The following is a 15,050-nucleotide window of genomic DNA, read 5'->3' as shown; positions in this document are numbered from 1 at the left end:
TGTTATTTTTTTTTATTTTTTGTTTGATAACCAAGAAATCCGTCTGTGACCCGCCCTTTGAACCAATCACAGCCTTCTAAACTCGGTGGAAAATGGGCCCGCCCCTCTACCCTTCTCCACTTAAAATAGATTTGGCTTCATGAAATTCCATGTAAACATTTGTTGGCTATTCTAAATATAAAAAATCATTGGACTATGCAAATAGCAACTTAAACCGTTTGCTTGTGCAGTATATATCCCTTATGATTTTAATACAAAAATCTTCGCTAGTGTAACTTGTTTTCCATAGTTCCATTAGAGATAAGAGAGTTGTAAAGACAGGGAGATGTTTCAATAGTGGAATTTCTGGAAAAAAGAAGGCCATAAGCCAATTTCTGGCACATAATTTTAGAACAACTTCTTGAAAGTATCTGAGAATACCACTGAGTCTTAAAAAGATCAAAGATGTCAAGCAAAGTAGTAGTAATTTATTTCAACCAGCAGGAGGCCCTCAAGGCTAAATGATGAAAATAAAGCATGTACCATTACATTAAGGATTTGATACTCTTCCAACAACATACTTATTGACCAACAACGAACCATTACAGAAAATTCGAAGTGTATGATCTATTTTTCCTGCCATATAGTTCTGTTAATTCACTCAACAGTTAGAGCATTGTTGGTCTTTTGCTCTATCTAGTCTAGTGCAATGCCTTTGTAAAAAACGCAAATGTAAAACCAAGGATACAAGAAAAAAATTCAGCTTAATCATCTCGAATCACCCTTTTCAAGCTTTTCAATTTCTTCCTGGTGCTTTCTCTCCGCTTCTTGGAGTTCTCTTTCAGCATCCTCTTCATCCTCCAAATCATCCCGATCTTCAAACTCCTTAGTTGCTGCCATTGCTTTAACAACAGGATCTCTTAGCTCAGCAATAAGACCACCACCAATCCTGTACTCTTCTTCATCACCAATCAGGAATAGGCGTTGGTCAGGTCCTGAGGCCATTGGTATATCTACTGCCAATAATTTCATATCATACTGCAGGCCGAGAAGCAAAATAATGTTAGCATAAGCATTGCTAGAATGAACAAGAAACCAGTTAGATTATTCTGCATAGTTTATTTATTTATCTGATAGTGTAGCAACCAAATCTGGAAGCTTCAACTTCTGCAAAATCTCTTGTGAAAAAAAGTATATGTCAGTCGTTTAGAGTTAGAAGCACTAAACTCTAGATGATCATTTGACGAACTATATTATGGTCTCTGTTAGTCCAGAGTGAGAAAGGTGGGTAGGACTCTAAACAATCCAGCTCAAATTGATTACAAAACCAATTAAGCCAAACTTAAGCTCACGACATGAATATTAAACTTCATTATGTTACCATCTTTCCGGCAATAGGACATCGTGATACCTTCTTTTTTCGGTCCTTTTTTTTTATTTGCTGGATAGATGGAAACATAATGCTCGATAATACTAGATCAAAAACTTGACATCCTATATTCTATTGACATAATGCTCGATATGCTTGCAGGCTCAACATCTCATAGGCCGAATTCAAGCCACTACAAACTTGTCATGCCAGTTTAAACTTTTTAGCTACTACTTAAGTTAGAAACAAACTCAACTCAGATACCAAGTTAAGCTTTTTAAAATAGGATGGTCTGATTTAGCAGATTACATATTGCACAAGATTTTCATCTTGCCGCGATGTGCACTTGCACCAAATTTGCTCCCTCTCCCTATCACATGAATGTTTATCAACTTTGATCTTGTAATGTATTTATTGCTTATTTCTAGACTTCTTTAGTTCACGATGCTATAAAAACTATCCTTTTTAAAGCTTTATATTTTCTACTTAGGCAAGATTAGTAGGTAAAAAGGAAGTTACTAGAAGATGCAGTTTTGAACCTCATGACACGTGACAATGTTCAGATAGGATGAGGAAATTGCAACGGCACACAGTTTAGCTTCATCATATAGAACAAAAGAAGCAGCTGATTTGAAATCAAACCTGGCCTTGCTTATTCTTGACTTCAACACTTACTAAACCTTTCCTCTCAGAACCTCGTATTGGGAAAATCAGAAAACATCTTTTGCCCCTAAACCGTGGCTTGAAGTTCTTAAGGGTAATACCACCTCCTGACATCACATATGCTCTCAAGTCTGTTCCCGAGAGTGGAGCACCCATAACCTCAAGAATTCCAGCCTCTGTATTAAGTCTTCTCATTGCCATTCTGTACACCTTATCAGGATTGATGGTAAATCTTGAGCGAAGATACAAGCCCTAATATAACAAAGCAAAAGGTTTCTCAGCTATGATTGTAAGAAGTACAGAGCATGCTCGATCAGCAAGAGTTCAAAACATAGAAAGAAGACAGAAAACTGGGAAACTTTAATCATAGACCACCCACTGTTCAAAACACTAAAAAATTCCTTAAAGAGTTCCAAAATTATATATAGTCCCAATCCCCAGGCATGAAGGAGTTTGAGCTCCATATAATGTGCAAAAGTTTGAATGTTAACTTGGATTAACCATTTCGCAACTTTGAAGTTCATAGTCCAAATATCAGATTCTCAAAAAACCAATTATATGAGAAGCCTTTGATTTGTGAGGTTGACAAATTCCTATCAGCACTTAAATTCTATTACTATTACCTAACAAAAAGGTACATATTTGTGATTTTCTTAATATTTTATAAAGTAAGCATTTTACTGATAAGCATCAAGAGGATGCAAAGCAAAATACAAGTAAGATTAGCTCCGGTACTTGTTCATTAAGTTGTTAACTAAGACTCTTGGTGTAGAAATATTTGTGGTTTAATTATTGGGATGATCAGCAACTAGTCCTAATAGTTTCTGTATCATAACTACTGATTTTTTTTTTTAACTGGGTAATTTTGTATTATATCACAAGACAATACATGGGTTGTATTGAAACATTATATACAAGAGTACTCCTCACTTCACTTCTCTATGGTTAAATTGAATCTAGAACATCAATAATAGAGATAGTGTCATTTGAGTAAAACTGATTACACCAAAAAACTAAAAAGAGAATGCAGTTAAGTTTAACTTTCTGCACATTGTTCACTATGCTCTCAAAACATCTCGAGTTCCTCTCTTTACAGATAGCCCACCATATAGCAGTATCACAACTAATGGTTCCAAATCTCAAATTAACAGTTCTTCTTAAGGCACATTATGATATTAATACCAGCTAAGTCACAGTAAGGATGCAATTAGCATATGCAAAAGCTCAGCAAATACAACTCAAACAATGATGTAATTTCCAGAAAGATATGCTCATATATCTTATGCATCAACATAAAAGTACCGAGTTCAACTCAATCAACTACAAACAGAAACTTGAGAAGAACTCACAGCAAATGCGACAATGGCGGAGGAAAGAGCAAGGAAGCCATACTTGGCCATGCCTTCAGACAATCCAATAAAAGTAGTAGCAATTCCAAATAGAATCCTCCAAAGCAAAATGCACACCATAATACCTGCTGCACCAAATAACACCATCGAATTCCTCTTCCAAAATGCCTCCATTTGCAAACCCACCGCACCCTTGTATCGCAAAGCCGTTTTCTTGGCAGCTTCAACCGGATTCTTCAACACATTTTTCCCCAAACCCAATCCGGAGCTCTTCAACGAGAAATACCTAAACCCTAGTAATTTCCTATTCCACAAGAAACTACCATCTGGGTCTAACTTCTTACTAGGGTTTTGCAAAACCCGCGGAAATGGGGAAGATGAAAAATGGGTTCTCTGGGAATTCAAAACCCATTGATTAACAGCAGGCTTTTCGATAATCTTGGAATGATTAGAAAGGAAATGAGATATACCACTAGAAGTAGCATTTGGGCTTGAAAATTGATGGGGTTTTGATAAAATGTAGTGATAAAAGTTACTCAAAACAAACTTTGAAGATGATGATTTCGACATTTCCAGTGATGATACAACTGGGAAAGATTTAGATTCACGTAAAGCACAAACTCAAGAACACAAACACACACAGAGAAAAAGGAGTTGATCTGATCACAACAACAAGAAGATAATTCTTCAGTAACTGAATATGAAAGTTGCTTGTTCTTGAAGAGCCTTTAAAGATTGTTTGGCTCTTCTCTACAGGCGTTTCTGCAAAATCTTCCCGGTCAGCTGTGTTGTCTTCACCAGGGAACTTTTTGTTGGTTCTAATCGCACCCTTGAGAATGAAGGTTTGACGTTTCTTCCTCCTGTGATTGGATAAATTTCACTTCAGTCCTTAAAGAAATAAAATTATAAGTGATTGTTCGATCATGGACATTTTTTATTTTTATTTTTATTTTTTGAAGTTGAATTTCGAAAGATATATTTTTCGATAAAAGAATATAATTTCAAGTTGAAATCCTGCAAAAAAAATTATTTTTACTGGAGAGAATAATATTTGTTGATCAGTGTTTAATTATTTATGTGTTTTAAATCTTAATATTTCAATTTAATATTTATCTTATCTTATAAGAGAAATCATAGGCATGTCTACGAGACACCCTTAGAATTCAGGAATTTACTTTTATGTTTTTCTCCGTACTTTTAGATTTTCTTCTCCCTATTTTAATATTTTATTCCTTTAAACTCATTTCTTCAACTATTGTGTCCCTTTAGACTGTTATAACCCTTCGATAGCGCCTCTTTAGGAACTACCTATAAAAACTATGCAAATCATATCCGTTGTTGTATCTTCTTCTTCGTGACAAATTTCATCCCTAATTTCTGTAGAAGTTCGTCAATTTTTCGGAAGTCTACTTTGGATCTTCACCCAAAAAAAAAAAGAAACAAAACTATAATTTTTTTATAGTTTTTTCCTCCATTCAACATGTTAAAAGAAAAACCATTTCAACTGCTCAATTCTTAAATAACTAATCACAACCATGACAATTTTTTTATTCGTAGCTACTTCTTTTTGTGGATTTTTTCCTTATGTCATCACTTTGTCCGACAATTTACGTTTATTCAATATTCTTTAAAGTTTTATCTTTTACGAATTTAATTTGTATTGAATTACTTTTGTGTTTTTGGCTATGTAAACTTTTTAAACATTTTTTATTGACCGATATGGAATAAACACAATCCTTCAAAAAAGTCACAACTCATCAGAAAAAGTTACAATCTTTCAACGTGAAAAGGTGTATGCTTTTAATATATTTTATAATATAAATAAATATAGTATGAAATATTTTTTAGGATTTGGCCTAAGGCTTTTGTTATTAGTCTTTATCTAGCTTCTTTGAGAAAATCAATAAATCGGACCAATGGTCCATAAAGTTGCTTAAAAAAATGTAGTATGAAATATAGAATATGTACTAAATTGGGTGTTAAAAAGAATGAAAAAGGGCCTAAAATACCCTTGAATTATTGGAAATGGTACAAAATTACTCTCCGTTCACCTATTAGCCCTTAAATACCTTTGGTGTCTACCTTTAGGTAGGGGTGTGCAAAAACCGAACCGACCGATAAATTGAATCGAAAAAAGTGTTATTAGTTTATTGTTATTGGGTTATTGGGATAACGGTTATTTAATGGTTTTACAAAAAAAAATTGTTGGGTTATCGGTTTGTTATTGGTTTTTAATATTGGGTTAACCGATAACCCATTAAGAATATAATAATTTACTATTTTAATTTTTAGTTATACATATATATATATATATATATATAATATATTTAAAAAATTTAATATAATTAGTAGTATATTAGACTAAATATATAAAAGAGCAACTTTCACATATAGCAAACATAAAAATCATATTTGTATGATATAACTATAGTTTGCATAATTGCACTCCATAACAAACTTTATGTTTGATATGACTATTAATATGTATATTTCGCTATACATATACAAAAGAAAGCAATTGTATAATATGTTTCGGTATACATATACAAAAGAAACAATTGTATAATTTGTGTTTGTATAAAGCGAGAAAGAGAGAAAGACAAAAGAAAACTGGGCAGGGGAAGATCGTATTTGTATAATCATAAGTGTATAGGACAAAAATATATGCATTTGTATTTGTATATACAATTTTCTCTCGCTTTATACAAACACAAACACAATGTATTACATTTGTGTTTGTATAAAGTGAGAGAGGCGAGTGAGAGTGGTGAGCGAGATCTGGGAGAGGGGAATGAAAATATATGTATATATACAATTTTCTCTCGCTTTATACAAATAGAAACACATTTTATACATTTGTGTTTGTATAAAAACGAGAGAGGCGAGGGAGACTGCCCAGCGAGAATGAGAGTGGCGAGAGAGATTCACCAGGGAAAGAGGCAAAATAACAACAGTTTGCTATGGGGTACAATTAAATCAAACTATGGTTATAACATTTAATTTGAATTAATAGTTTGCTATTATATACAATTTTTCCTATATAAAACCCTACGCAATAATTAACACTACTTAACAATTAACTCTCCTCTCTACTTTTAGTTATTTAACCTTTAGGTTTTATTTTTTAGTATTACTTATTTACTTTAGTTAGTTTATAATTGACTAATATTAGCTTTTGCACGATTATAAATATCTGCAATTTGATTAACGTTAGGAATTCAAATTGTGTGTGTGTGTTTTTTTTTAAAATAACGTAAGAACTTCATTTAGTTACCATAAGCATGGCCTCATTTGCTACTGTTTTGACTTTTGTCTATGATTTGGTTTTATTTGATTCTCTTTATTGCATAAAGGGGACCTCGTTTTATATATATTATGGTGATCGAAAATTAACCAAGTCTTTGTTGTGATGACCGAAATACAACAAGTTGGTCCTTGTTGTCCTGTTTGGAATGATTATTTCGATGTATGTGTAGCGCGTCAAATTATTGGATAAGTCATATATTTGTTTTGAAAGTATTTTCTTATTGGTTAAATTGAAAATCGAACTGTTAAAGACCTTAAACCGATAAACCGAAAACCGATAACAAATATCTTATTGGTTTGGTTATCGGTTTAGCATATTTAAAAACCGATAAACCAAACCAATAATACTTATAACCAAATCGAACAGAACCGATACACACCCCTACCTTTAGGTCCCATATTGCCCTTTTTTTTAACAGCCCCAAACTTAAACCCAATTAATAAATTCATTAATGATGTGGCTATTATCTATTGATCAACAAATAATCTAAACTAATTAAAAACCCATCCATTCCCAAATTAGATCCAAATAAAATCCACCCAAGTTCATCTAACCCATCTTCCTCATAATTTTTCTGAGTTGAATCCTGACCTTGAGGGATGGGTAAGTCTACTTTGCTGAGCAGGTCTTTCATGTTCTTGAGTTGGGTTCTACATGACATTATTCGTATTCATCTTGATGAATAACACCTTGCAGCTTTTCATCATCTATATAAAAGTATGTTCTTGACCCGATTTCATGAAGTTAACAAAATTAACAGGTGACAGTTGAATAAATCTAACACTTTCTTCAAACATATTCAGCATTGGATTATGTTGTTGCTCAGTATCTTAGATGGGGCATAGTTTATCAAATTTTGATTTTGATTTGCACTGCAAATTTAGTGGTATCTAAACAGAGATGTGCATAACTTGATTATTTGTTACTTGTTTTGAAATTCTAAAATAGTGGTATGTATTCTGTACTTTTGGACAACAAGTGCATAAATAAACAGAAAACCAGATCTTGTCAATGACATGAAATTTCATCATCAATGTCTGCTTGTATTTGATGAGAATGAAATCAAATCTTTTGGGTATACCTTATTTTGGATCCATTAGATAGATTCTACTCAAAACTTTGCTCAAGAAATATCATAATATAGGTCTTGTTTCTTTTTCAAAGAATGTAGCTGGGACAAAAATAAGAAAAAGAAAACGGTGTAGCAGCTTCTATGCTCAATGATTTGTTGCGAGGAAGATGGGTGATAAAAGATGAGTTAAATGAATTTGGGGCGGGTTTGATTTGGAAATGGGTGGCTTTTTAATTAGTTTAGATTATTTAAAAGTTGACCAATAGATAATAGCCACATCATTAATGAATTTATTAATTGGATTTAAGTTTGGGATGTTAAAAATAACGGTAATATGGGACCTAAAGGTAGACACCAAGGATATTTAAAGGCTAATAGGTGAACGGAGGGTAATTTCGTATTATTTCCAATAGTTCAAGGGTATTTTAGGCCCTTTTCCGTAAAAAGAATAGAACAAAAAACTTAGAAACTTTGTGGTTTATAGATGTGAGAGAATCCCTCTATTTGTATATAAACGTATTTTTCACATATTGCTTTTTAACCTTTCACATTCTTTATTTAGAAAAAATTAAATGTTTCAGTTGCTACTTTTTTTTATTCTTTGTTAATGGTTAATACATGAAAAAATTGGAGAGTCTCAACCATTATAACTACTGCTATTATGGACAATGATATGGAAGAGCAAGGAGAACTAGCTGCTATTGGCTGAAGAATGGATAATAGGTCACCAAATTGAGTATCTTATACTTTGAATGCACATATACATAACAATAGAGAAACTGATAATTAACTAATCTATGAAAAATCATTCAATATTGAGAAGCCAATTATATCAAAGAGTAAATATTATAATTGAAAATACGTAGAAGATAAAATTCATAAAAGAGTAAGAATTTTACAATCTTTTAAGTTATTAATATATGTGACAATACCGAATTTCTAATATTTAGATATTAGAAAAATGATCATTCACCTTCTGACGTGGCGCGACAACAAGCAAGGAATCCCTTTTTAACTCAATCTAAATTTACTCATCCCATCTGCATCCGAAACTCAAAATAGAAACGACGTCTTCCACTCTTCAGCCTCATGCCCACTCTTTGAATTTGTTCAAAATGAACAAAAACAACATCTTACCATCTTCAGCCTCAAGCCCACTCTTTGAATTTGTTCAAAATGAACAGAAACGACGTCTTCCCCTCTTCAGCCTCACACCCTTTCTTTGAATTTGTTTAAAACGAATAGAAACTACGTCTTCCCCTCTTCAGCCCCAATAGACCTCAACATCCTCTTTATTGATTTCTTTTGAACGCCTTCATATCCTCTCTTTAAATTTGTTCAATACTGTAACATCCGACAATTTGAAACAACTATGAAGAGGCTTAGAATTGGAAATAATCATTTTTGGAAGGAATTCAAAATTTGGAAATTTGGTTTAAGTATGGGAAAAAAATGAGTTTTTGGCCAACTTTGAACGGTCATAACTCCTAGCTCAAGATGAGTTAGGTGTAGTTCCAGTTATTTTTGCGAAGCTCGTGGAACGATCTTTTCAACGCCACCGAGTTTGCTCGATTTCAAGTTCGTCTGAGTGAGTTATGCCCTTTGGAAGTTGGGCAGTTGGCAGGGAAGTCCATCCGAATATTTTAAGGGTATTTTGGTCTTTTCCCTAGCCATTTCTTTTGGGTTATATTGAGGTGTTAGACTGATTTTAAATCAGTTTTTCTTTTTTTTTAAAAAAAAAAAGAGTGAGAGTTAGGGCTTTTGAGAGAAAAGAGGAAAAATAGGAGAAAGAGAAAAAAGAGCAAGTTTTCGTCAAAGATCGTCGTGGATATCGTCGGGGGTGATCCCTACTAGGTATGTGAGTTCATAGTGTTGGATTGGTTCTTTTTCCCACACGCCAAACTCGTTTTATTTCCGAGAAAAGATTGATTGTGTTGTTGAAGTTGTTGGTTGTGTTGTTGGAAGTGTTTGTTGGTTTAGTACATGATTTGATTGTGTTTTTGAGTTGAATCTCTTGTATGTTGAGGGATTTTATGATCCTTAGTGTTTGGAGTTGAAACCCTTGAAGTTAGGGTGGTTTAGAGTTGGAAAAAGGAAGGAGAAAAGTCGAGTTTTCTGGGGTCAGGGGTGGGGCGTCGCGCCTGCCAGCGCTCCCCAAAAGAGTTTCTGATTTTTCTCCCTTGGGGCGCCGCGCCTAGCAGAGCGCCAGCAGGTCCTTTTGAGCTTCAAGGGCTGGCGCTCCGCGCTTTGCAGAGCGCCAAGGACGCCAAGTTTCCCCATTCTTTTCACACTTTTTCATGCATATTCCTTGGTATTGTACCTATGTTTCCTAGTTGTTTCCAACACTCCAAGGTATGTTTAAACTTCAATAACTCGTCCATAACATGTGATCAAACACCTTGAATCCAAACTTCCAATTCAAGGAGAGTTAGTTTCCAAGTCAAGTGAAGTTAAGAGTTGAGTCTAGAAGTTAAAGAAGTGAGTCAAAGCAAGTCTTTAAAGTTGTTCAAGAGTCTTTATTGAATGTTTTAACTTCATTTTAAGGCTCAAGTTTCAAGTCAAGTAAAGAGTAAAGAGTCAAGAGTTTCAAGTTGAGTAAATAGTATAGAGTTGAGTTCATTTCTCAAAAGTTATTAGGGAACTATGTATTCCCAAAGAAGTTTCTAAATGTTTCTACATTTGAGTAAGAAAGGAACTGTGATTCCAAAAGAGTCTTTGGGTTAGTTTTCAAGAAAAAGGAACATCGTTTCCAAGTGAGCCTTTGGGCTAAGTTTTGAGTAATTATCTCAACTAAGAAAGATGTGTTTAAAACACTTAAGAGCTAAAGTATTTTTGGGAGTAGTCTTGAGCACCGAATTGGGGACACGAGTTCATATTAACTCAACTCTCCATAAGAACCATGTAGCCAAACATGGGATTTAACGGGTCATACTTTTTAGATGATCACGTAAGTTAAGCTAGTGGATCCACTTGGAAAAGTTAGCTTCTTATATCACGGCAAGGTATAGGATGGTCCTTGGGCAACGTGAGGTAAAACGTTGTATCACCACTTAGTTTCATAGTGGTGGTTGTCAGTTAGAGAATCTCCCACAAAAGTTATATTACTTTTATATAAGTAAAGTTGACCTTGTTATTGTTTTATTATTAACGAGCTAAGTTGTTTACACTGTTTTACAAGCTTTATATATTGCATGTGTCTTATTGCTTTATATATTGAGTTCAGTTATTCATGAGTCGAACAGAGCCAATGTAAGTGTTCCCTTGCACTCTTTTCAAGCTTAAGTTGTGGTTCAACATCCAACACGCCGTTGATCCAGTTGAGCACTTCAGAGTCAGTGGTGAGCCTCCTTGCTTTCCGGAGGACTTGGTTATTTTGTTCTCTTAGTTTTGTTTTTATCAGGATGTTGCGGGGTCTGTCCCAACATCCATCTCAGTATTTTAGAGGCTTCATAGACAGTCAGTCAGTCAGTTAGTGTTGAGTCTCTCATCTGTATATAATATTCTATTTTGAGACTCGAGTTGCCTTTTTGGCCAGATTTTATCAGTTGGTTGTTTTATAACCTTTCATTGCATTGAGTTATGTTGTCGAGTTAAGTTTCCGCTGAGTTAAGAAAGTCAGGCCAAGGGTTCGCTTGAGGGCCAGCAATGGTCTTCGAGTGCCGGTCACGTCCAAGATGCAGGCTCGGGGCGTGACAAATACACCGTTGGAAATTCTTACGGTCTACACAATTCTCATGTCATTGTTAGGATTTTTCCCTGATTTTCTTTCCTTGTTTGAAGTTTATTTTTTTTAAAAAGAAAAGTCAAAGTATTACCATAAATGCTTGAACTTTTTCTGAAAGGAAAATATAATTTTCTTCCATATTTGGTTTATTCTTTACTTAGAGGAAAAGTTTGGAGATCTATAAATTGAAAATCCCTACTCTCAAAGTAGAACACAATAGAATCCACAATGAGTCGTTTAGAAAGTTTTGTTTATGGGGAGATTTTTCTCTCAACAATTTTAATAGTTTCTTTTTATTAGTTTTTAATTATGTAGGCCAATTGGTCTTATCATATAATAATATTATGTCTTTTAGTATAGTTTTATTTGTCATCTAATTTATCGCCTTATGATTTGCAATTGTAAGCTTCCGCATGACGCTCTATTCACCTTCATAACCCAACAAGTGGTATTAGAGCACATGGTTCAAAGATCTGATGGTTCAATGATCCAATGCTTGAATATGGTTGAAGACATGCTCAAGTGGTTTCAAATCAATTTGTAACTAATTTGATGATAAAGAAGATTTTTGTCCAACTACATGTGGAGAAAAGATTAAAACCATATTTTTGACATTTCTGTTGTTGCATCTTTGAAAATAAAAATAAAATATTTTAAAATCATTTTTAACTCATATGTTTTAAACTTTATTTTTAACCATGGCAAGCAGCACTGATGAAGAATATGTGAAGAACAAAGATATCATGTATGTGAAGAAGACAGATCAAGTTTTATCAAGAAAATCCAGCCAAAAGGGGAGATTTGTTAGGGTTTTGCCCTGATTTTCTTTCCTTGTTTGAAGTTTATTTTTTTCCTTACAGAAAAGTCAAAGTATTACCATAAATGCTTGAACTTTTTCTGAAAGAAAAATATAATTTTCTTCCATATTTGATTTTTTCTTTCCTTAGAAGAAAAAAATGGAGATCTATAAATTGAAGATCCATATTCTCAAAGCAGAACACAATAGAATCCACAATGTAGTCGTTTAGATAGTTTTGTTTATGGGGAGATTTTTCTCTCAACAGTTTTATTAGTTTCTTTTTATTAGTTTTTAATTATGTAGGCCAATTGATCCTATCATATAATAATATTATGTCTTTTAGTATAGTTTTATTTATCATCTAATTTATCACTTTATAATTTGCAATTGTAAGTATCCGCATGACTCCTATTCACCTTCATAACCCAACAGTCTTGTCAGTGCAACATATGCCACTACGAATACCTACGACCAATCGACATGTCAAGTTCTCATGCCCTACGATTGAATTTATTTAACACGCTGCTTGAAGCTATTTACTACTCCTAACATATCATTTTAAATAAGTCAGTTTTACTATTTCATTTGGTTAAATTGTTCTAAAAAAAATGAGTCTTTTTATCCATTATTTTCAGTTTCAGGTACTTATCATCTCCCTCTTCTTTTTTTACACTTTATTAACATTTATGTTTTTGAGTCGAAGCAAGGTTTTGTGATTTCTAACTGCATTTGTGTTGATTATAATGTGATTCAATATATGTATTAGTTTAATTTTTATTTTTCATGCATGATAGTTAATCTTAAGAGACATATACGTTATTATAATAATAATAATAATAATATTAATAATATGTGTTTATCTTTAAATTAAAGTAATATATATATATATATATATATATATCATTCAAAACACAAGATCAATATAACATAACAAATAAAGTTTCATATTGTGTTCAAGCTGAAAATGATTTATTTGTAATGTGGAATCTAAAGTCATTATTCATGGCAACGTCTGTCCGAGTGTTCGTGGAGAACAATTCAATTCAAAATCAAGCTATTTAAATCTTTAAATCAAAATCAAAACAAAGATTTAAAATAAATCTATTTAAATACTTGAAGCAAAATCAAATTCAAGCTCAATAAATACTATATTCCTATTGGAAAGTATAAGCAGGGTATCATAGAAATTTTAACCAAAGATAAATATTATCACTAGTAGATAATTTATTTTCATCTTAAACCTTTAGCACAGAGATATACACAAACAGCTTTAATTTTATGAAAGAAAAAAAAATGACTTAAAGCCCATTTGGATAGGCTTAAAAATAGTACCAATTTTTAAGTCAAACTTAAAATGACTTTTAAGTCAAAAAATAAAAAATAGGGGGAAACAATATTTTAAGTTATTTTTAACCTAGCCAAACACTTCCTAACTTATTTTAAGTCATTTTTTTAGACTTATTTTAAGTTATTTTTATATTTGTCAAACACTTTCAAAAATAAAAAACTGACTTAAAAATAAATTTGACCAACTTTTAAGTCAATCGAAACACTCTGTTACTAGCATCTTAGAGAAAGGAGCAATAAGAATATATAATCCTTTTTTTTTTTTGGTTTAAGAATATAATACTTCCTAGTTCCTACATATAGTGTTAAAAAAAAACCTAGCATACATATGGTTACTTTATTAATAGGAACCCTTTTTACAGGGATATCTTGCTTGCCACACGGGAAAACCATATAGCTACAAGCTTTTGACTTAAATCCTACCAAACAAAGGATTAAATAATAATATTGTCAGAAATAAATATTTTTTTCATCATGAATCACTGAAAATTGATGTTATATAACATGATTTTTTTTTAATTTCCTGCTAAACTAGCTCATGGAGAAATGCATGGTGGAAAATAGTTTCTCATTGAAATAATATGAAGTTTTCTAACTTTTTCATATGAAACAATTACTATTTTTTTCTTTTCATACTAATTCAATCAAATATCTATGAGTGAATATTTTTCAATGAAAATTTAAGTGGAAAAATAATTATTTTTAGTAAACATAATATTTAGTGGCAATTAAACTATTATCAATAACTAATTGCCATTAAAAGTTATTTTTGATGTAGTACAATTAATGTGAAATAGAAGGGGTAGGTATTACTAATTATTTATAGCAAACATAATATGATAATCTAGAAAAATAAGTTACTCTAATAACATTGAAGTTGGGTGAGTGCATTTCATTTTTGTTGGAGATGGGCTGAATCATAGATGAAATCTCTTTCTTTTGAGTGTGTTTTGATATTGGGGTGACAATTAGGTGGGGTGGGCAAATGTAGGCGAATCATGATGGGTTAAGATAATAATTAGATCAAGATTTAATACAATTTGAATTTGCTTGGGTCGAAACGGGTTAGGTAATGAATTATATAACGATTCAAGATCCAACTCAATTCAATCTAATTTTTATTAAGTTCAGATATTTTATTTATTCTTTTAAACTATTTTAGTACCTAATAAAATTATTTTATTTTTTATTATGACTATATATAATATATCTTGAAAAAAAAAAGTTTTAAATTTTTTTTTTGACAAGATTTCTCATGAGCCAACTAATTACATATCAATTCAAATTTTAATGAGTTTAAATAGATTAGATCAAAATGAGTTGAATGAGTTGTGTTTGATTTTTCGTGGCTTTGCTTAGACTACACTCTAATCCTGATTAATAGGTGGGCCGCTCCAAAGGAATAATATCACATTTCTATAATTTTTTAGCAAACAATTTG

General features: G+C 32.3%; 1 protein-coding gene across 1 annotated transcript; it reads right to left on the bottom strand.

Moving 5' to 3' along the window:
• Nucleotides 1-447: 447 nt before the first annotated feature.
• LOC125823071 (uncharacterized) lies at nt 448-4,204 on the bottom strand. The gene is made up of 3 exons (XM_049502486.1): nt 3,361-4,204; nt 1,991-2,263; nt 448-1,017 (listed from the first exon to the last, which is right to left on the bottom strand). The coding sequence occupies exons 1-3, from the start codon at nt 3,928-3,930 to the stop codon at nt 748-750; spliced, it is 1,113 nt and encodes a 370-aa protein (XP_049358443.1). The 5' UTR covers nt 3,931-4,204; the 3' UTR covers nt 448-747.
• Between the last annotated feature and the right edge of the window lie 10,846 nt (nt 4,205-15,050).

The sequence above is a fragment of the Solanum verrucosum genome, unplaced genomic scaffold (assembly GCF_900185275.1).
Source record: "Solanum verrucosum unplaced genomic scaffold, falcon-dt-bn FXZP01000199.1, whole genome shotgun sequence".
Taxonomy (NCBI): domain Eukaryota; kingdom Viridiplantae; phylum Streptophyta; class Magnoliopsida; order Solanales; family Solanaceae; genus Solanum; species Solanum verrucosum.
Note: the sequence above shows the minus strand (reverse complement) of the source record. Positions and strands in the feature narration are given on the sequence as shown.